The sequence below is a fragment of the Micropterus salmoides genome, unplaced genomic scaffold, assembly GCF_014851395.1.
Source record: "Micropterus salmoides isolate LMB-PRFRI ecotype aquatic unplaced genomic scaffold, ASM1485139v1 Ms_hic_scaffold_20, whole genome shotgun sequence".
NCBI lineage: Eukaryota > Metazoa > Chordata > Actinopteri > Centrarchiformes > Centrarchidae > Micropterus > Micropterus salmoides.
The window spans coordinates 1,844,549-1,864,232 of NW_024041151.1; the positions used below are offsets into that span (position 1 = coordinate 1,844,549).

Here is a 19,684-nt window from a genome sequence, read left to right on the forward strand (position 1 = left end):
GGGTCTGAGGGGCGGAGTCAGCTCCCTCTAATAACGTGTGTGCCTCCAGGTATCAAGGACAGCAGTCAGAGCAGCATTTTCAAAGTCATCGCCGCCATCCTCCACCTGGGCAACATCGTGATCTCCTCGAGCGAGACGGAGAGTCCGTCACATCTCGGTACGTCACCATGGTTACCGCTCACGCCGACGATCAGCAGTGGGAGCGAGCGTGCGTCCTCTAACGGGTGACGCTGCGTGTGTGTGTGTGTGTGTTGCAGGGCGACGACCTCCACCTGAAGCACTTCTGCCGGCTGCTGGGCGTGGAGCTGCAGCAGATGCAGCACTGGCTCTGCCACAGGAAGCTGGCCACCACGTCCGAGACCTACGTGAAGAGCATGTCCAGCAAGCAGGCCAACAACGCCCGCGACGCGCTCGCCAAGCACATCTACGCTCGCATGTTCGACTGGATCGTGGAGCACATCAACAAGGCCCTGCACACCTCCTCCAAGCAGCACTCCTTCATCGGAGTCCTGGACATCTACGGGTGAGACCACTTCCTCTGAGCTGAGGTGCCGCTCTGAGCCGCAGCATCACACGCCAGAAACGCAACATATAAGTTACAGCCTCTTCTACGGATCGCTATCGCTGCTCGATACCTTTATGGGACCATCAGCAGAACCCAACGTCAAACCAGATCGCAGCAAAAAAGACTTTTGTATAGTTTTACTTGCAGCCAAGCAGACCGTAGAAAACAGTCCACGCTGATTCTGAGAGCCTCTCTCCTTCGGCTGCGGCTCAGTTGGTTTCTCACCACAAGCTCGGCTTTTCTTTGGTTTTATCTCCCGGCGTCATGTAACGCGTCTCTGTACATTTCATTATCTCTATCTTATCAGCTGTCTCTGATCAGCTGATTTCACTGCTTTGATCGGCTGGACGTGCGGCTTCTTTCCTGTGTGTAGTTTAGAGACTTGCTTGTTTTCTACTTCTTACTGCCGTCTTTTTTAGAGGAGGTTTGCGACTCTGCTCTGAGGGAAAAAGCGCTCGCGGAGATTCAATTCAGTTTATTAATTAAAAGTTTAGAAAATAATTTTCTGTGGTTGACTTTCAACTAAATTTGTTTCCCCATCTCATGTGGTCTCTGAACTGTTTCCCTCTCATTCTAATATAAAACAAGTCCCAGGCCGTCGTCCTTCCTCTGACGAAGAGGATCCTTCCCAGGATTTTATACATCAGGTTTTGAAGAGAGAAAAAAGAAATAGATCTCTTGCTTGTCCATAACAACAAACATCAAATAGCAAGGTATCGAATGAAGTACTACTTTGGTACTATTGTAAGATTTTAAACGACCCAGCCCACCATTGTTTGAGCAGCCTACACCAACGAAGAAAGAACACAGAAACCGCCAACTAGTGTTTTGGCAACCGGACACCAATGCACAATTACAAAAGGTCACGCAGGGTATAAACCTGACAGCTGTCGGCCTAACTTAATATGTTGTCTTCTCATTAGAGTGTTTGTATTTTATTATTTGGAGAGTTCGGCTCGGGGCGGCGTGGAGACGCAGTGACCTTCCTCTGACGAGTTCTTCTCTGTTTGCTGTCCGCAGCTTCGAGACGTTCGAGGTGAACAGCTTCGAGCAGTTCTGCATCAACTACGCCAACGAGAAGCTTCAGCAGCAGTTCAACTCTGTATGTAACGCGTCCGCTCGGCCCCCGGTCCACATTCGGACCCGTCTCGGGGAAGGATCGAGACTCTGATCAGCTGGATGTTGTTTTGTCTCCTCAGCACGTGTTTAAGTTGGAGCAGGAGGAGTACATGAAGGAGCAGATCCCCTGGACTCTGATAGACTTCTACGATAACCAGTCCTGCATAGACCTGATCGAGGCTCGACTCGGCATCCTGGACCTGCTGGACGAAGAGTGTAAAGTGAGACTGATGAGCTCCTGTTCTTCAGCTGTAGTCCTTCACAGTAGGAGGCCGGCAGAGCTTTCACTGCTTCTGCTGGGCTTTAATGGGTTCCTTAAACTGATGAAGCGGCTCAAAGGTCCAGCCGTGGACCGTCAGAGGGTTAACAAGTGTAGCTCCCAGATCACAGGTTAACATAGTTTCAGATGAAAGTCTTCTTTCTGGTCCTGATCTGGATGTTTATCCCGTTTAATTCTCCTGAACAGATGATTCGTTCCCTCCCGCCGGTCTGTGAAGTTGTCTGTTCTCCTCCTGTTAGCCTCAATAAAAGCCCTGACATAACCTGCGTCCTGTTTCAGGTGCCAAAGGGGACGGATCAGAACTGGGCTCAGAAGCTCTACAAGCAGAACTCCGGCAGCGCCCACTTTCAGAAACCCCGTATGTCCAACACGTCCTTCATCATCGTGCACTTTGCTGATAAGGTGAGCTCCACTCTCCTCTGCAGAACATGTACACACTGACCGCACAAAGACTCTGCAGGTCCCATCAGGAAGGACAAGACCGCTTCGTCACGCTAGAAATGGATCTCAGAGACCAGAACACCGAGGATTAAAATCCTACGTCTCAATCTACAGTTTGTAAGTAATCTGGAGATCAGTTGGGTCGATACAGGACAGGAAGTGGACCCGGGTCTGAGTGATGGATCACAGAGGCTCTGTGGTGTCAGACACCAGGACATAAAACAAAGTGTGGTGAGGGGGGGCAGGTCTGCCTGGGAGGTGGGACCCTCTCTGTCTGTCTGTCGTGTTGCGTTCACTGACCCTGCCGTCTCTCTGCAGGTGGAATATCAGTGTGAAGGCTTTCTGGAGAAGAACAGAGACACCGTCTACGAGGAGCAGATCAACATCCTGAAGGCCAGTCAGGTAAGGACCAGACCAGGACCAGAACCAGAACCACAGCTCCAGCAGCGGTCAACACTTCAGACACTTTTATTTTACAGATTTACTGTTTTTCAAGCTTCTTTGCAGAGTGATTTTCACACTCGGGTTCTGTTTGAAGCGTAGGAAGGACTCTTTGTCACTCAGCAGGACCCAGTTGGACCGGGTCTGTTCCAGACAGCTCGTCCTCTTTTTGTGTCTGTCCCTTTGATTTGCTTCACATTACGTCCTCCACCCTGACCTGAGTCCCGCTTCAGATCAGAGATCAGCTCTGATGAAGCCGGACTTGTTTATCTTCGGCAATTAAAGGTTCAGTCCTCATGCTCAGTCCCCGGTGTTCAGAGGTGACGAGCTTTCTAAATCCAGCCGGCTGACCTCAGATCTGTCTGCAGACACATTCACAGAGGGGGGAGGAGAGGCAGCTCGTGTCCCGTGGGAGACCTCCTCCTCCTCCTCCTGGTCCTACAGTTTAACAGTAGACCGGGTCAGCGTGGGGTCTGCTGCGCCGGGGCAGCTGCAGGCGCCAAACAAAGGGTTAATGGGAAGAAGTGGGTCAAAGTTTTTGTGTGTGTTCACTCATCTGAGAGTGTTTCTGTCGTCACTCTGAAGCTGATCACAGGTCAGGATGTGGTGCAGGACTGAGAGATGGACTCTGGTGGTCCAGACCTTCTGCAGCGCGCTGAGAGTCTGGGGGAAAAAAGTCTGCTGTGAACACCGTCTGTCCTGTTAGCAAATATAAATATTATTTACAGTAATTAATAATCCCCTCGTCCCTGCTGGTTCTATCAGCCGTCACACTCTGTTAAACGTCTCCGTGCTCGGCTGAAGCTGCTGCTCGTGACGTGAGCTTTGTTGTTGTTTCCCTCTCAGTTCCAGCTGGTAGCAGACCTGTTCCAAGAGAAAGACGACGTCGTCCCCGCCAAGTCCTCCAGAGTGAACGTCCGCTCAGCCAAGACGGTTCCCAAAGCGCCCAACAAAGAGCACAGGAAGACCGTGGGTCTCCAGGTGAGCTCGCCTTCCTCTGCAGGACTCTGTGTTCAGTGTTGATGCTGCTGTCACTCACCTGCTGCTCTGTTGGTTCAGTTCCGCAGCTCTCTCACTCTTCTCATGGAGACTCTGAACGCTACGACTCCTCACTACGTCCGCTGCATCAAACCCAACGATGACAAGGAGCCCTTCTCGTGAGTCATGGTCATCTTCTCTGCACCACAATGAGATAAATAAATACATAAGAGTAGATTCCAGTTAAAGAGGCCATGTGCTCCAGAGTCCTGAACACCTGCTCCAAAAACATGGGGGGCAGCACTTCACCTCATCCTGTCGTGACGCTGATCAAGAATGTCACAGGTAGACAGAACAGGATTCACGTAGCTGACGCTTTTATCCAGAGAGACTTACAGCTGCTGTACAGGTCAGAGGTCGCACGCCTCTGGAGCAACGAGGGGTTAAGTGTCTTGCTCAGGGACACATTGGTGTCTCATAGGGGATTCAAACCCAGGTCTCTCCCACCAAAGGCATGTGTCTTATCCACTGGTCCATCACCACCACAATCAAGCATTTCTTTTCGTTTCTACACTCCGCTAACTAAGTGAAAATGTCCTCGTAACTATTATACTACTGCAACAAACAGCTTTTTCCTGAGTGGTTGGATGCGCCTACTTTCTGTTTTGAAAGTGTCTTATTTTACCCAGAATTCATTGCAGTGTAGTCCTACTTAAGATAGTCAGGGTCTTCAGTGCGCTCTGATTTAGATGTCTTCCTGAAGTCTGAAACCGGCCCCAGGTCTCTCACACCAGAGACACGTGTCTCCTCCACTGCACCATCTGTACAGCCAACCTTACAGCAGGAGAGACGCGAGGTGAAGGGGACAGGTGGGGACAGGTGGGGACAGGAGCTCAGTGATTGTAGTGTAATGTTTGTCAGCAGGTGGAGCTGCGGTCCAGACATCAGTTCAGGACTTCCTGAGAGTCGTCAGTTTCCTTCAGCATCGCAGTAACCCAGTGACAGCTGTCTGTCCATCCATGCTAACTGCTGACAGCTGATTCAGCTTCTGTTAATGGGGAACAAATGCAGGCTGTAAAGGGAGCAGCGCCGCCTGTAGCTGACCTCACAGCAGCACAGCTGATCAGCTCTTACAGGCCTCACTTTCCCAAACCAATGTATATCCAATATGTTGGTGTTAGCATGTTAGCATTCAGTCTGAGAATAAAGTTTGTACATCAGCAGCACAGCAGAGGTTGATACAGTTTGTATTTATACATTTCTGTTTTTTAGCTTGCTGCCATTAATCTAGAAAAAGACGAGAGTGAATAGAAATGACAGCCGGCCTGCAGAGAGCTGCGGTTAGTTAGAGAGGAAACTAAATGTTCTGCAGAGCGACTTTAATCTGAGTCTCAGCGTTGTCAGTGTGACGCTCAGCTTCTTACAGGACAGTCATTGTTTCTGTCTCTGAGTCGACCAGCTCACATGTCTGCACAGTTAAATTAGATGCAGGGCCTCAGTCACATGTTTCAGAGTCTGTCAGGCGGCTGTAAACGGGCTGCAGGTCCTGGTGCTGCGCGGCCATGCCGAAGAAGAAGACGAGGTAGGAGGAAGTGTTCGCTGTCCAACTCCGTTTAAATGTGACCGGGTTGATCTGAAATGTTTGTGTCGCTGCAGGTTCGACTCCAAGCGAGCGGTGCAGCAGCTCCGAGCCTGCGGAGTCCTGGAGACGATCCGGATCAGCGCAGCCGGGTATCCGTCCAGGTGAGTCCGCTTCTTCTCTGGAACGACAGCACGGATGCAGAGACTGCTCTCAGATCTGCAGATGTGACTGAGCTCAGAGATGTGAGGTCTCATTGTTCCACTAACATCTGTCCTCTCACGAGAGGACAGAAACTCAGCAGCTCCCATGAAACCTAGAGATCTGTGATGTGTAGAGCTGCGGCCGGGTTTGTTACATAACGGAGTTTAAAGTCGGTCTGCAGCCGTCACTTAACCTGCACGTTATCTTCTTCAGGTAAAACGTCTTCAAGTAGTGAAAATATTCATTACTGTTTCCTGAGAGACGGCACAGAGGACACGACAGACTTCCCTGTGTCCTCGTTACTTACTGAATAAAGCAGAAAGAATAAAGAAATAACCATATGACGGGCCCTCAGAGGATAGAAAACATGTGCGTGTGTTTCCAGGTGGACGTACCCGGACTTCTTCAGCAGGTACCGAGTGCTGCTGAAGAAGTCTCAAATGATGTCTGCAGACAAGAAGCTGGTGTGTAAGAACCTGCTGGAGACGCTGATTAAGGTGAGGACACTACTTTCATCTGCGTACTCTGTGTTACTCTACACTGAACCGGAGCTTTGGCTTTATTTGGGTGTAGGCGGTTGATGTGGACAGGCTGGCGCGTGTTACACTAAGATCTTTTGTCTCTCCGGTGTCTCAGGAGCCGGACATGTTCCAGTTCGGTAAGACAAAGATCTTCTTCCGGGCCGGGCAGGTAGCGTACCTGGAGAAGCTCCGGGCGGATAAGTTCCGCTCGGCCTGCATCAAGATCCAGAAGACGGTGCGAGGCTGGCTGCAGAGAGTTCGATACCGCAAGATCCGGAAGTCTGCCATCGCTCTGCAGAGATACGGCCGAGGGTACCTGGCCCGCAGGTGGGAACACGAGAAGCCTCCTCGACACCGGCACCTCGCCGTGCTCTACAATACTGCGCGTTCATTTACTCGCTCCATGTCTGATTAGTGTCTTAGTGTGTGCCGGATGAAGCAAACATGAGGTTAGACCGCCTGTCTCACGTCGCAGGACTGAGACCTGGTCCCTCTGCTCCTCCCGTCCTCTAACTGATGATGTTTTGGTTTCTTCCTGCCTCAGATATGCAGACTTCCTGCGTCTGACTCGAGCCGCCGTCATCTCTCAGAAGCAGTACCGCATGGTGAGAGAGCGGCGGGCCTACCTGAGGGTGAGACAGGCCGTGGTCACCATCCAGGCCTTCGCCAAAGGGATGTTCACCCGCAGGATTTACTACGAGGTAAAAGAAACTGCGGTCTTCTGTCTCAGCTCTGCCCTGTCCGTCTGGAGTTTGTTGACCTAACGAGTGAATTGGAGGCGAAGTGTTTCCAATCTGAGGTGGAATGTGATCAGCTGGACTCTGAATGCCTCCTTGTTCTGTAGTCGTCTGAAAACCTGTCCTCCGCAGTTCCTGCTGCACCACAAGGCCATGATCATCCAGAAGAGCGTCCGCGGCTGGCTGCAGAGGAAGAAGTTCAGGCGGGCGCGCGACGCCGCCGTCACCATCCAGTGTGCGTTCAGACGCACGCGAGCCAAGCGGCAGCTGCAGCAGCTGAAGATCGAAGCTCGCTCTGCAGAGCACCTGAAGAAGCTCAACACCGGCATGGAGAACAAGATCGTCCAGCTGCAGAGGAAGATGGACGACCAGGTACGCACAGCACGTACATACTGATACTACCAGTACTACTGCCGAGTACACATTTACTACAGGGGACCAGTCATGAGTCAGAGAGGCGTCTGAAAACATGAAGCATCATCAGAACTATTATTACTAATGATAATAACAATGACTTTATTCAGGACTCAAGCTACAAAATAACAATAAATATACAGTACAGAGTTCTACATTAATAAACACAGGAGCGCCAGTTCCTCCACAGTCTAGATGTATACCTGACTGAGCTAAAGCTTGAATATTTCTATTTTCAGAGACAGAAATTCTACATGTATCGAAAAATAAGATTTGTTATTAAGGCAGAGCATGTAGGCACCCCAACATTAACAAACATTTGACGAGCACTACACCATCTAGGTTGTTTTAAGAGCAGTCTCATGCCATCATTATACGCCACATTCAGCCTCTGCATGTTCTTTTTGCTGTAAGACCGCCACAGGTGGGCAGTAAATAGTGGTGGACAGAATGCTTTGAATAAGGCTACCTTAACAGAACACATGCCAAATTTACCTGCAAGCACATTAGCCTGAGCATATATCTTGCGACACTGTCCATGATGTTCTTATTGTCCGATAAATCTTTTACAATATGATGGCCAAGATATTTAAACTCATCACACACTTTACCAGTTTAAAAGTAATCAGGGAACACTAATTTCCTGTCTTCTTTACTGCTACAAATCTGCTGTTGTAACCCAGCACTAGATGGGCAAATGATTACCAAATCATCTGCATACATAAGGTGGTTTGTGAGAGTATTGCCTGTCATACATCCTGTATTACATTTATTTAGTTGTTGTGACAAGTCACCCATATACACGTTAAAAAGGAAAGGTGACAAAATACCACCCTGCCGAACACCATTACCAACAGTAAATGGTTCTGATACAGAGCCCCCCCATTTCACCTGCACTGACTGGTGTGAATACCAGAAGACTAGGGATTTCTCTGTTTACCCGATCAAATGCTTTAGAGGCATCTATAAAACACATAAACGTTGTGGAATTCTGGCTATTATAGAAATCTAAAATTTCCTTTAAGGCAAATATCCACATATCTGTACTGTGCTGACATTTAAAACCAAATTGGTTATCAGTCGTAAAAATATACTGTTTTTCTCTCCAACACTTTGGATACAAATACTAGCTAGGGCTAAAGGTCTGTAGTTGTCCAGTTTTGTCTTTAATGACGGCCACTAATAAAACAGGTAAGATAGATTCAGGCAGAATCCCATGAGCTAGAAATCCTGTCATACAAATAGCAAACAGGGGAACAAGTTTCTTGCTTGCATATTTTGGATGTTCAGTGGTTATTTTATCGGTCCCACACACTTTATTATCATCTAATCTCAATACTGCAGATTGTGCCTCTTCTGAATTAATAACCCCATTTTCATCATTATCAATATTTTCCTCCCAATACAGTTAAACAGCTCATGATAATGTTGCCGCCACATCTGGAAAATGAGCCACTGACACCCTCAATATTTGGGGGTAAAGACATTTTAGTACTGTTCCTGGCTCTAACCTCCAAAAGTCATTAGAGCTTCTGTTATGCATCTTACATGCCAAAGAGTCAGACCTCATCGAGTTCTCATTCTTTTCTATATATCTTAGTGCATATTTAACATTTCTTCTCTTCAAATAAAGGGTCCTGTCTGTCTCTGCCGGACTCTATCCAGTCTTTAAATGCACACCGAGCTTTGGCATGAAGTTCTGCTACATGCTCGTTCCAACCAGGTTGATGCTATAGGCCATTCGCTGAGGTTTATAAAAATGCCTACTGGCAATATTAAGTGTTTCAACAACTGAGTCATAAAAAACACATAAATCATTACTATGTTGTGAATTAATATCACAACATCTTATGGCGTCTTTGGGCAGTGCAATGTTTCCCAGCAACCCATCAGTCCTAACATAATACTTCTGGAAATCTTCCACGGTTAATTTAGTCCAGTCTAGTCTTCCTGTGTTAATGCTGTTAGCCTCCGTAGTTAACATTGGTAAGTTTTTAACATTTAAAGACAGAGAAAACTTTTTTTGATCAGTAATGGCAAACTCATAATGAATCGTCATCGCATCCAGCAGTAGTAAATAATAATAATAATAATACCTGTTTCTCCTGCTTCCTGTCTGTCAGTCCAAAGAGTACAGGACTCAGAACGAGCAGCTGGTTCTGGTGAACACCAGTCTGGGCGCGGAGGTGAACAAGCTGCAGAAGCAGCTGGAGCAGGTCCGGAGTCAGCAGGGCGAAGGAGGCCAGCTGACGTCTCTGCAGGAGGAGCTGGAGAGGCTGAGGGAGGAGCTGCAGGAGGCGTCGGCCCAGAGGAAGAAGCTGGAGGAGGAGCACAGCAACGAGAAACTGGGGCTGCAGCAGGTGAGGGCGGGAGGGGGACCCGCGTGATGCTAACAGCTGATCCAGGGTGGAGTCTGCTGTTAAAGTCCTGAGGGCCCCAGAGGCCCCAGACTCTGTGTAAGATCACTGTAAATCCCTGTGTACAGTCAGCAAAACTAAGTCTGGAAACACATCGAGGCCCACAGCTGACCAAGTGGCCCCGGGGCCCTCTAGCAGGTTTATGTGGCCCTGAAGTGTCAGATCAGCATGGAGACGGCGTGAGGCTGTCTGCAGAAATAAATCAAATACTAGATCGTGTTTCTTTCACCACCATCAGAACGATGAGAGCGACACTGTGTGACGCTCGAGTCGAGCTCTAATAAAGATATTTTAAACTTTATCATTCATTTAATAAATGTAATACTTTTCATAAAGTCCTTAGAGGGAATCTCAGTGGTCCAGCTGGTCCAGAGGATCTGTTGGGACTTCAGGTGAAGCAGAATCAGGTTTATTGTATATGAGACTAATTCTGAACCTGCTAAACTGCACAGGAACGTCGATGTTAACTAACTGTTGAGCTTCCTTCTTCTTCTTCGGTGGTATCACTCTGGATGGATGTTTTTGTCTCCGCCTTCAGAGGGTGGAGGAGCTGGAGAGGGAGAACACTCTGCTGAAGAGCGAGAAGGAGGAGATGAACCGGAGGATCCTGCAGCAATCAAAGAGCATCGAAGGTGAGCCCTGAACACGCCCACCTGAGAACACCTCTGGTCTCTCAGGTTCCATCTCAGCTGACTGAACCGCGTTTCAAACAGCACGCTGACCCTCACAGGCTCCCGTACGCTGACAGGTTGTGAACGGCGGTGTGTGTGTGTGTGTGTGTGTGTGTTTCAGAGGACGACAGCAGTCTGGCTCAGAGGGAGTCGTCTCTGCAGGCTGAGCTGGACCAGGAGAGGCAGCGCTACCAGAACCTGCTCAAAGAGTTCTCCAGGCTGGAGCAGAGATACGAAAACCTGAAGGAGGAGGTGTCCCTGGCCAAGGTGAGCCCCCGTCAGCCAGGGGGGACCGCCCGAGTCACAGCACGCTGTCCTGCAGCGCTCAGGCTCGCAGCTGTGTTAGTGCGTCTCAGTGAATGTCCCTGTCCTAAATATCATTCAGCTTCAGTCTGTCAGGATTCACGTTTCAACGATTATTAAATGTGCAAATTATCTGGATGACTTTATGGAAACAGAGTCTGTAGTACAGAGCAGTTTAAACAGCAGCTCATTTTCCTCCAGATCATCACGTCACTCTCGGAGCTCTTAGAGCAAGACCTTCACATTATGTGGCATTTTATTTGGAAATATTTTGAATAAATCCATATAAATATTGTTTTTATCCTTAAAAATATTCTGGTAAACCTTTCATTTGGTATATCGTCACAAAAAAATCCATCTGACTCTTATCAATGTGCGATTTGTGTTATATGCAAATCAGCGCATATTTAATGAGGAAATACCTCATTTGCATATTAGAAATTGAAAAGTTTCATTGTGAGTAAAGCTGGGGTAAATAACTCTTTGACTGTGGTGTCTGCACCTAAAACTTTCTCTGGAAAATCATCTGAGCTGTCGGAGGCGACGCTCGAGAGCCAGCTGGTTAACTTCTGCAGGCTCATTCACTCGCCGGGGGACACGTCCCCACCACTGTCTGAAATTAGCTTTCAGTAAGAAATGTTAGATAACAAATAAAAGTTCTGTGAGAAAGATTTTTCAGTTTAAATATAAACAGATCTGCTCTCAGAAGGCGGGACTGCTGCTCACTGCTTTAGGCCCTGAAATAGTTTATTAATCACCGGCCGTCTGAACTTTGTTTCCCTTCGTTTAAAAAAAGACATTTCCACCATAAACTGGTGCAGAAAATGTCTTCTCTGATAAGGAGGAGTAAAGCTTTGCATCAGGCTGTAGGGAGAAGTTCAACCTCAGGGTGGAGCTGCTGAACCACACGCCGCTAGTCTTCAGTAAACATGCAGCTCCTCTCTTCCTCCCATCATCCTCCAGTTCCACCCCGGCCACCGGAGGAACCCGTCCAATCAGAGCAGCCTGGAGTCGGACTCTAACTACCCGTCCGTCTCCACCTCGGAGGTCGGAGACACCGAGGACGCCGTCCAGCTGGTGGAGGTGAGTGTGAGCGGTGGGGCGAATGAAGGCGGGGCCCGCCGCTGAAGCCGGCGTGCTTCAACATCTTCTGTGACTGTTCCCTGTGCAGGAGCTGGGCGTGGAGAAGGCCGCCATGGACATCAGTCTGTTCATGAAGCTGCAGAAGAGAGTCCGGGAGCTGGAGCTGGAGAGGAAGAGGCTGCAGGTCAGCGTGGACAAGATGGAGGAGCTGGCCCGGAGCAAGGTGACACTCTCGATTCTATTCTAGTGAGCAGAAGCTCAGGTGCTTCCCCTCTGCACGCCACTGAGGTGCTCACACTGTTCTTCTTTAAAGGGCTCCGAGGCCAAGAGTCCCGCCTCTGAGCAGGAGACCGCAGACCTGGCCTACAACAACCTCAAGGTACACACACACTTCAGCTCCTCCGCTGGCTGCATACAACAAAATAATGTAACTAGTAACTCTGAGAGGAGGGCAGGGGTCAGCCGGTAGCTGCCAGTACACCATCCTAACTGTGAGCAGCTCTAATCTGACAGCAGGACATATAAACTGTTATTCTGTGGAGAGTAGTGCCGCTGAAATACTCTTTGTTTATCTGCGTTGATTTTTATATTCGAATAGACAAAATATTCCTTTAAAACCTGAGGTGAATAACGGCTCAGTTTGCTGAAGGATTTCTTTCAAAGTGCTTGTCTGTCTGGATCACGTGTCCTAAACTTGTGGCCCCTGGCTGCGTGCCCCTGCAGAGGCAGGAGCTGGAGTCTGAGAACAAGAAACTGAAGAACGACCTGAACGAGCTGAGGAAGGCCGTCTCTGAGCGAGCGTCTCAGAACAACTCGTCCAGCGAGCTGCAGGGCAGCTACAACCTGCTGCTGAGCCAGCTGAAGGCGGCCAACGAGGAGCTGGACGCCCGCAAGGAGGAAGTCCTCATCCTGAGGACTCAGATCGTCAGCACGGCCCAGCTGATGGAGAGGAACGAGCACATCGTGAGTGTCTCTCTCTCAGCCTCCTGCTCCTGTTCATCTGAACTCACCTCACAGCGTGACGAGGAACCTGCGGGCTCATGGGAGATGAAGTCCTTCAGGTCATTTTATCTAAACGATGTTCTTTGTGTTTCAGCAGGAAAGTAATAACGTCCCTGAGCTGAACAGCAAAGAGCCCGTGGACAAAGAGGAGGCGCTCAGAGCCTATCATGGGCTGTGCGAGTCCAAAAAGTAAGTCCTGCACCTCCTCCCGAGAGACGGTACACGTACGTGACGCTGACAGGCTGTTGGTCAGTAGAGAGGAAACTGTGTCACATGGCGCTGCAGCTTTAAGGCGCAGCCCACGAGCGGACCAATAGAAACACTGCAGCCGTGTTTGGAAAGTTATTATTCAAGACATCATCCCTCTGTCAGACCTCCAACCCTGTTTCCTGGTCATTAACCTGCATCAGACATCACATGACCTCACCTTTAGTCCAGGAATAAAACCTGAAGCTGTGTTCAAGACGTTGAGCTGCAGCAGAGTTTGTACTTGTTGTAGTCCTGAAGTAAAAGCTGCTGAGGGACACTGATGCTTAAAGACCAGGACCAGGTCTCTGCTGTCTAACGCTTTCTGTCTGCTCTGCTCTCTGCAGCCTTCCTCACCTTCTGCTTTGCTTTCTTTCCTCTGCCTGCTGGACTCCAGCACACAACAGGACTGGTGTTATTTGAATGAAGATGGAGAGCTGGGTCTGGCCTACCAGGGCCTGAAACAGGTGGCCAGGTCTCTGTTCCCTCCCTTCCTCTTGTTCTGCTGACATCCTTTCACTTTCTCCTCTTTTCCTCACTGAAATAAAAGCTCACTGCTTTCACTTACGGTACCCGGGCCTGGTATCCGGGCCTGGTACCCGGGCCTGGTACACGGGGACATGACACACTTGTGTTGCACCCAGTGTGTGAAGTACGCCCTGTCCTAATCTGCAGTCTCACAGACTTTCCATCAGTCTGAGGGAGTTTCCCACAGTGCATAGCGTTGTGACCTTAAACACGGGCTTCCAGGGGAACCACTACGAGCAAGAAGGTTTACATGCGTTGAAGAAAGCGAGTGATCTGAGGCAGCCGGTCCCTTCAGGGCCTCGGCCCGGAAGAAAGTAAACCGCTAAATAAAAAGTCCCAAACCGTACGGAACACGTTTTGGTGACTTTAAGGTTCTGTGTTGCAGAAAACGTCCCTTCGCACAGTTTGAGGCCCTGGCAGCCGCAAAAAAAGAGAAATAAGTTTCCATCAGCTGGTTACAAGCCAGGCGACGGCGAGCGTAGGTCCACCAGTAGTTGCTGTAATAAACAAGACGTACGGGTTCCAAACCAGAATCAAAACCAGCTGCATGAACCTGAGGACAGCGGAGAGGGGCCCTCAGGAAGTTCACTACGTCAGAACTTATTCGGCTAAAGTGTTTCCATCTCTCATTTAGCTTCGACAAAGGAAAACTCGAGCGAGTGTAAAAACTTTTTTTAAATTAAATAAATTAAAGCTTGGGTTTGAGAGTTGAACTTTAATGATCTCGCAGTGTGTAAATGTTTGAAGCGGCGTGTGGAGAGGAAGCTTCTGTTGGTCTGTATTTTAGTTTCTGTCATTAAATCACGTTCTGACTTCCTGTCTGAGGCCCACCGGTTCCTCCATAAATCTTTACAAAACCACAGACATTTAGTTTCACGTTTAAAAGGCTCAGTCATTTCCTGAAAGAACCAGGAGGAAGTGGAGCGTCTGTTTCAGGTTTCAGAGGGTTTTTCACACACTGGTTGCTCACCTTAAAAGAAGTGTGTCTGTAGCGCTCGGTAACCTGCTGTGTCCTCTCAGGCTGCTGGAGGCCCAGCTGCAGTCTCAGTCCCGGCAGCACAAAGACGAGCTGGAAGCTCTTCACACTCAGATCGAGCTGCTGAAAGACGACATCCTGAAGAAGCAGGAGATCCTGAACTACACCTCGTCCCTGTCCCCTGAGGCTCAGGTGGAGTACAGCATCCAGCAGGAGATCACACGGCTCACCAACGACAACCTGGTGAGGGGCTGCTGCAGACGCACTGGAGGGGGGCTAAAGTTTCACGCGGGGTCTTCATGCTGGGCTGCTGTTGTCTTGTTCGCAGGACCTCAAGGAGCTGGTGGAGAAGCTGGAGAAGAACGAGAGGAAGCTGAAGAAGCAGCTCAGGATCTACATGAAGAAGGTCCAGGAGTTAGAAGGTAAGAGGAGCTGTGAGCTCAGCAGAGTCCGGGTGATCTGGATCAGACGTGCTGACGGCGTCTCCTTCTCTGTAGTTTCTCAGGCGGACGCAGCTCAGACCAACAGGCCCAGACCTGAACTGTGCCGCCAGGTGACCGTCCAGAGGAAAGAGAAGGACTTTGAGGGGATGCTGGAGTACTACAAGGAGGACGAGGCCCGGCTGCTCAAAACTCTGATCACCGGTAAGACCCGGACTGTCACAGGTCGGGCTGTCGTCCGTCCTCGGACTAATGAGCACAGTAACAAAGAGTCCAGGTCAGTTTGTTGGACAGTTCAGGGACCCGCCGCGAAGCAAAGCTAAACAGTGAGACTAAATCCAGAGCTGCAGTCTTAGTTCACCAGGAGCTGAAGTCCTGCAGACGGAGTAAATCTGTCTCTCTCTCTCGCTGCCTGTTGAAGTTGTTCTCGGCAGCAGGAAGCGCCTCGGAGTTAATGTTCTGCTGTGTTTTCAGACATCAGGCCCAGCACGGTGTCCGCCACAGTCCCCTGTCTGCCTGCATACATTCTCTTCATGTGCATCCGCCACGCCGACTACGTCAACGACGACCAGAAGGTGGAGTCTCTGCTCACCTCCACCATCAACGGCATCAAGAAGGTCCTCAAGGTGAGCGTCCCCCACGCATCCACCCGTCTGATTAAAGCTACAGGCTCCGTAATTTCACTTCTAACTATCTGTTTCCATCTGCAGAAAAACGAGGACTTTGAGACGACGTCGTTCTGGCTCGCCAACACCAGCCGCCTCCTCCACTGCCTGAAGCAGTACAGCGGCGACGAGGTAGGCGGGAAACGGTCTGTACTGAGCGCGCTCCGCGTTCAGCTCCGGCTGCCGGATGATCCTGAGTCCGATGTTTTTCTGTTGTCTTCCTGTTCAGGTGTTCATGACGCAGAACTCAGCCAAACAGAACGAACACTGCCTGAAGAACTTTGACCTGACGGAGTACCGACAGGTGCTGAGCGACCTCTCCATCCAGATCTACCAGCAGCTCATCAAGGTGGCAGAAGGCATCATACAGCCCATGATCGGTGAGTAACCGTGTCTTCTGTCACAGATTACGTTTGTAGGGTTTATTAAACCAAACAGGTGAGCAGGCTGACATGAGGGGCTCCATAAATCCAAATCCACATGTGGACAGGCAGGGACACCTGAAGCCTGACACCTGGCAGGGGGATTACCTACAGGTGAGACACGTCAGGGGCAACAGGAAACAAAGCTAGGCATGACGAACAGACACAGACAACTTCAAAATAAAACAGGAAACAGGCAGACGAAGACCAAAACGATCGTCCTTAAGTCTGACGTAGTAGGACTGACGATCTTTGTATGTGTCAGAGCTGCATCATGTGACTTTCACCCAGCTGTAAGATGTCACGATTAACTCCGCCCACACAGCATCAGGTGGCGTCGTTGACCTGCAGGAGCTCAGTGGAGGGCGGTGTCATTCCACCGGTGGGCAGCCGGGGGCGCCAACGTGCAACATCTGAGATTATTCACTCAGTTCAAGATGTTATATTATATGAAACATGGGAAGTGAAGTTTATTAAATGACATGACAGTAAAAAGTAAAGTGTTTACAACAAATGTCAAAGCACAAGATTTAACAAAATACTAATAAACACAGAAACAGCAGCAATTTAGAAAAACACAGAAATTAAAATGAATTTAAATATTTTTCCAGTAAAGTCTGTTTTTAGGTCTTTGCTGATTCAGTGTTTGCCGGAGAGCATTGTGGGTATCGTAGTTCTTAACAGCTGTCCGGTTTTCTACACACTGACCCTTCATCGTCTCCTCGGCTCTGAGTGAGTCAGCAGGTCGCTGTTCAACCGTCGGGACTTTTCTCAGAGGATGTTTACAGAAACGGCGTCACTGCTGAGGAAGCAGCTGCTGTTCTGACTCATTTCACCATCCAATGATTCCTCAGCTGAGACTATCTCTGCATCGTGTCAGATATTGCTTCATAGATGACAAAAAAAAAAGTAGTTTGGTTTCTGTGGGCGGGAGTGACTGGCAGCTACAGCGTGCTAACTCTGCAGCCCAGCTGTGTCCTCACATCCCGTCCTCATTAGCTCGGCTCCTCACGTGCTAATAGAGACCCTCCTAAAAATACTGTGCAGTGTTCACGGGGGAGGCGTTATTTTTGGACACATTTGGGCCGCGGTGTTTCTGACACTAACCTTTCAGACCGCTTCAGGAATCGTCTCTGTGGGGGAAAGCCGGCAGCAACGCTTCCTCCAGCCCAAGGTCATGTTCAGACTGCAGGAAGAGGAGGGGCTGAGGGAGAGCGAGCGAGGGAGCGAGCGAACCTGTGAAATATGAGGTTACCTGTTTTAAATAGTGAAGCAATAGAAACTCTGATCTTCATGTCCGCACCCTCAGGCTTCAGCTCAGCGTCACTCTCTCAGACATCTGAAATATCTGATCCTTATGTCTTTCTGTCTCTGCTTGTCGTGTCCAGTGTCGGCCATGTTGGAGAGCGAGAGCATCCCCAGCCTGGCGGGGGTCAAGCCGATGGGCTACAGGAACCGGTCGTCCAGCATGGACACGGACTCCGGCGGCCCCAGCAGCTACACTCTGGAGGCCCTGATCAGACAGCTGGGGCAGTTCCACAGCATCATGCGGGAACACGGCCTGGACCCCGAGATCGTGGGTCAGGTGGTCCGACAGCTCTTCCACTGCATCAACGCCGTCACCCTCAACAACCTGCTGCTGCGCAAAGACGTGTGCTCCTGGAGCACCGGCATGCAGCTCAGGTACCCCCCGGCTGAAGCGGCCAATCGCATCGCTGCCTGTCCCTTCATTAGAGACGGCAGGACATCCTGGGCTCGTGCGTGAGCTCTGAAGCGTTTCTGTTTCTGTGTTCAGGTACAACACCAGTCAGATGGAGGAGTGGCTGAGAGCAAACAACCTGTACCAGAGCAAAGCTGCAGCCACTCTGGAGCCCATCATCCAGGCCGCTCAGCTGCTGCAGGTCAAGAAGAAGACCACGCAGGACGCCGAGGCCATCTGCTCGCTCTGCAGCGCCCTCTCCACCCAACAGGTCTGCTCGCAGGACAGCACGGCAGCTGATGAACGACACACGAGACAAAGACATGGTATCGATCATTGTTGTTCTGTGTGTTGCAGATTGTGAAGATCCTGAATCTCTACACGCCGCTGAACGAGTTTGAAGAAAGAGTCACAGTTTCCTTCATCAGAAACATCCAGGTGAGACTCGGCAGGAAACCTCCAGGTGTTCTCTCCAGCAGCCAGCAGGGGGCGACTCCAGCGGCTGCAGAAAGAAGTGTGATTGTATAGAAGTCTCTGAGAAAATGTTTCTACTTGTCAGCTGATTTATTCCCTCAGTAAACACTTTCCTGAGGAGTTTGAAGCAGGGGAGGCTTTAGGGCGGGGCTACAAGCTGACTGACAAGTTGCTACCATGGCGACCTGTCAATCAGGCTAGAGGCGACTCGTATCCGCTGCTCTGTGTACGTTTAACCTGCGCTGCTGAAAAAGCTCATCAGGAGTCGGCAGCTCATTTAGTTCTGGGTCTGTTTGTCGCTAGCTAAGATTAGCATCCCAGCTAATATCACAGTCAATGTGAATTACAGATGCAACATGCTAACCAAGCTAGCTTGCTCCACCCTGTCGTCCAAATATGGTCACTTGTGGCTACGTGCGCTTCTGTCATACAGTCCGTGGGTGGTGTTCAGAGGAGGAGGGCAGGAGGAAGTGGTCTCTTCTTCTTCTGTTTTTTCAAGCATCCTTAAATGTCTGTGGTTGGTTAATGGCAGGAATGTAAAGCTTTGGTCTGGGTGAGTTTCTCAGTCTGACCTGCATGTTCATCTGTCTGTCCAGAATCGTCTCCAGGTCAGGAACGACCCTCCTCAGCTGCTGGTGGACACCAAGCAAACGTTCCCCGTCCTCTTCCCGTACACGCCCTCCGCTCTCAGCCTGGAGACGCTGCACATCCCCGCCTCGCTCGGCCTCGACTTCCTCATCAGGGTCTGACACGACGAACCGACGCTTTAACCAGCTGAACAGCAGACAATCTGAAGGGTCACATGAACCTGAGTGAACCACCTGTCCATGTCCCGTGTCCTCGCTTCATCCTTTATGCAACCGAACATCACTGTGCCCACTGCTCTTCTTCTTCTGTTTCTGCGAGAGCCGTGTGCGTTACAGGAGGTCTGGACTGAGGCAGGATGAAGAAGGTCAGTGAGAAGCCTGAGGACGGAGTCTCAAATCTGTGTTTCATGATCCACCAACAAAAACGAGATTTGCACTTCTGTGCAGGGACATGTGGACGTCTCAGGTGCATTTACTGTCCACAAACAGGTCCACAAACGTCTCTGCTCTAATGGAGGACTGGGGGGGGGGGGGTGACTCTGTAGTTGCAGTACTGCGAGTGACCACTGGGACAAGCTGCCATAATCCCACAATGCAATGCGCTTTCATTTTATAGATGTGACATCTGTGTGACTCTGCAGCCGTTGGTGACAAAGCAACGGGAAAGTTTCCAGCTAACGTTTGTCTGGTTTTTGCTTCGCATCGTTCAGGTTTGTTGGCGTTTGTGGACAGAAAACGCGTTTGTGAACGTGTTTCCACAAACTGCGAGCATGAGACACTTTTCTCTCCATGAAGAAGATGTTTGTGTACGACGTTATCAGCTGCATGTTAATCACTCCTGAACAGGTTTAATGAACCAAAAGAAAAAATCAGAGCGTTTCGTTTTGTCTCT

At 49.8% G+C, this 19,684-nt stretch overlaps 2 protein-coding genes across 2 annotated transcripts in view; one reads left to right on the forward strand and one right to left on the reverse strand.

Annotated features, from left to right (window-relative positions):
• The window catches only part of LOC119914852 (unconventional myosin-Vb-like), a gene marked incomplete in the record, with an annotated part of 35,366 nt that overhangs the window by 11,387 nt on the left and 4,295 nt on the right, over positions 1–19,684 (reverse strand).
• Positions 153–19,061, forward strand: myo5b (myosin VB). Its single transcript, XM_038734393.1, has 31 exons — positions 153–157; positions 258–523; positions 1,586–1,667; positions 1,765–1,905; positions 2,244–2,366; positions 2,724–2,807; positions 3,693–3,827; positions 3,906–4,003; positions 5,481–5,567; positions 5,993–6,104; positions 6,244–6,455; positions 6,673–6,829; positions 6,998–7,237; positions 9,403–9,639; positions 10,235–10,328; positions 10,489–10,634; positions 11,634–11,753; positions 11,842–11,976; positions 12,067–12,132; positions 12,477–12,716; positions 12,850–12,944; positions 14,550–14,748; positions 14,834–14,927; positions 15,003–15,149; positions 15,420–15,571; positions 15,656–15,742; positions 15,840–15,990; positions 17,421–17,715; positions 17,828–18,002; positions 18,089–18,169; positions 18,802–19,061. Exons 2-31 carry the CDS (start codon positions 315–317, stop codon positions 18,952–18,954), a joined length of 4,347 nt encoding a protein of 1,448 aa, XP_038590321.1. The 5' UTR covers positions 153–157; positions 258–314; the 3' UTR covers positions 18,955–19,061.

Bases quoted from the DNA above. Each gene is read 5' to 3' on its own strand.
- myo5b (XM_038734393.1), top strand. From the start codon at position 315: ATGCAGCACTGGCTCTGCCACAGGAAGCTGGCCACCACGTCCGAGACC. The intron at 2,808-3,692 runs GTAAGGACCAGA...TTTCCCTCTCAG, and splicing joins ACATCCTGAAGGCCAGTCAG to TTCCAGCTGGTAGCAGACCT. The intron at 6,105-6,243 runs GTGAGGACACTA...CCGGTGTCTCAG, and splicing joins TGCTGGAGACGCTGATTAAG to GAGCCGGACATGTTCCAGTT.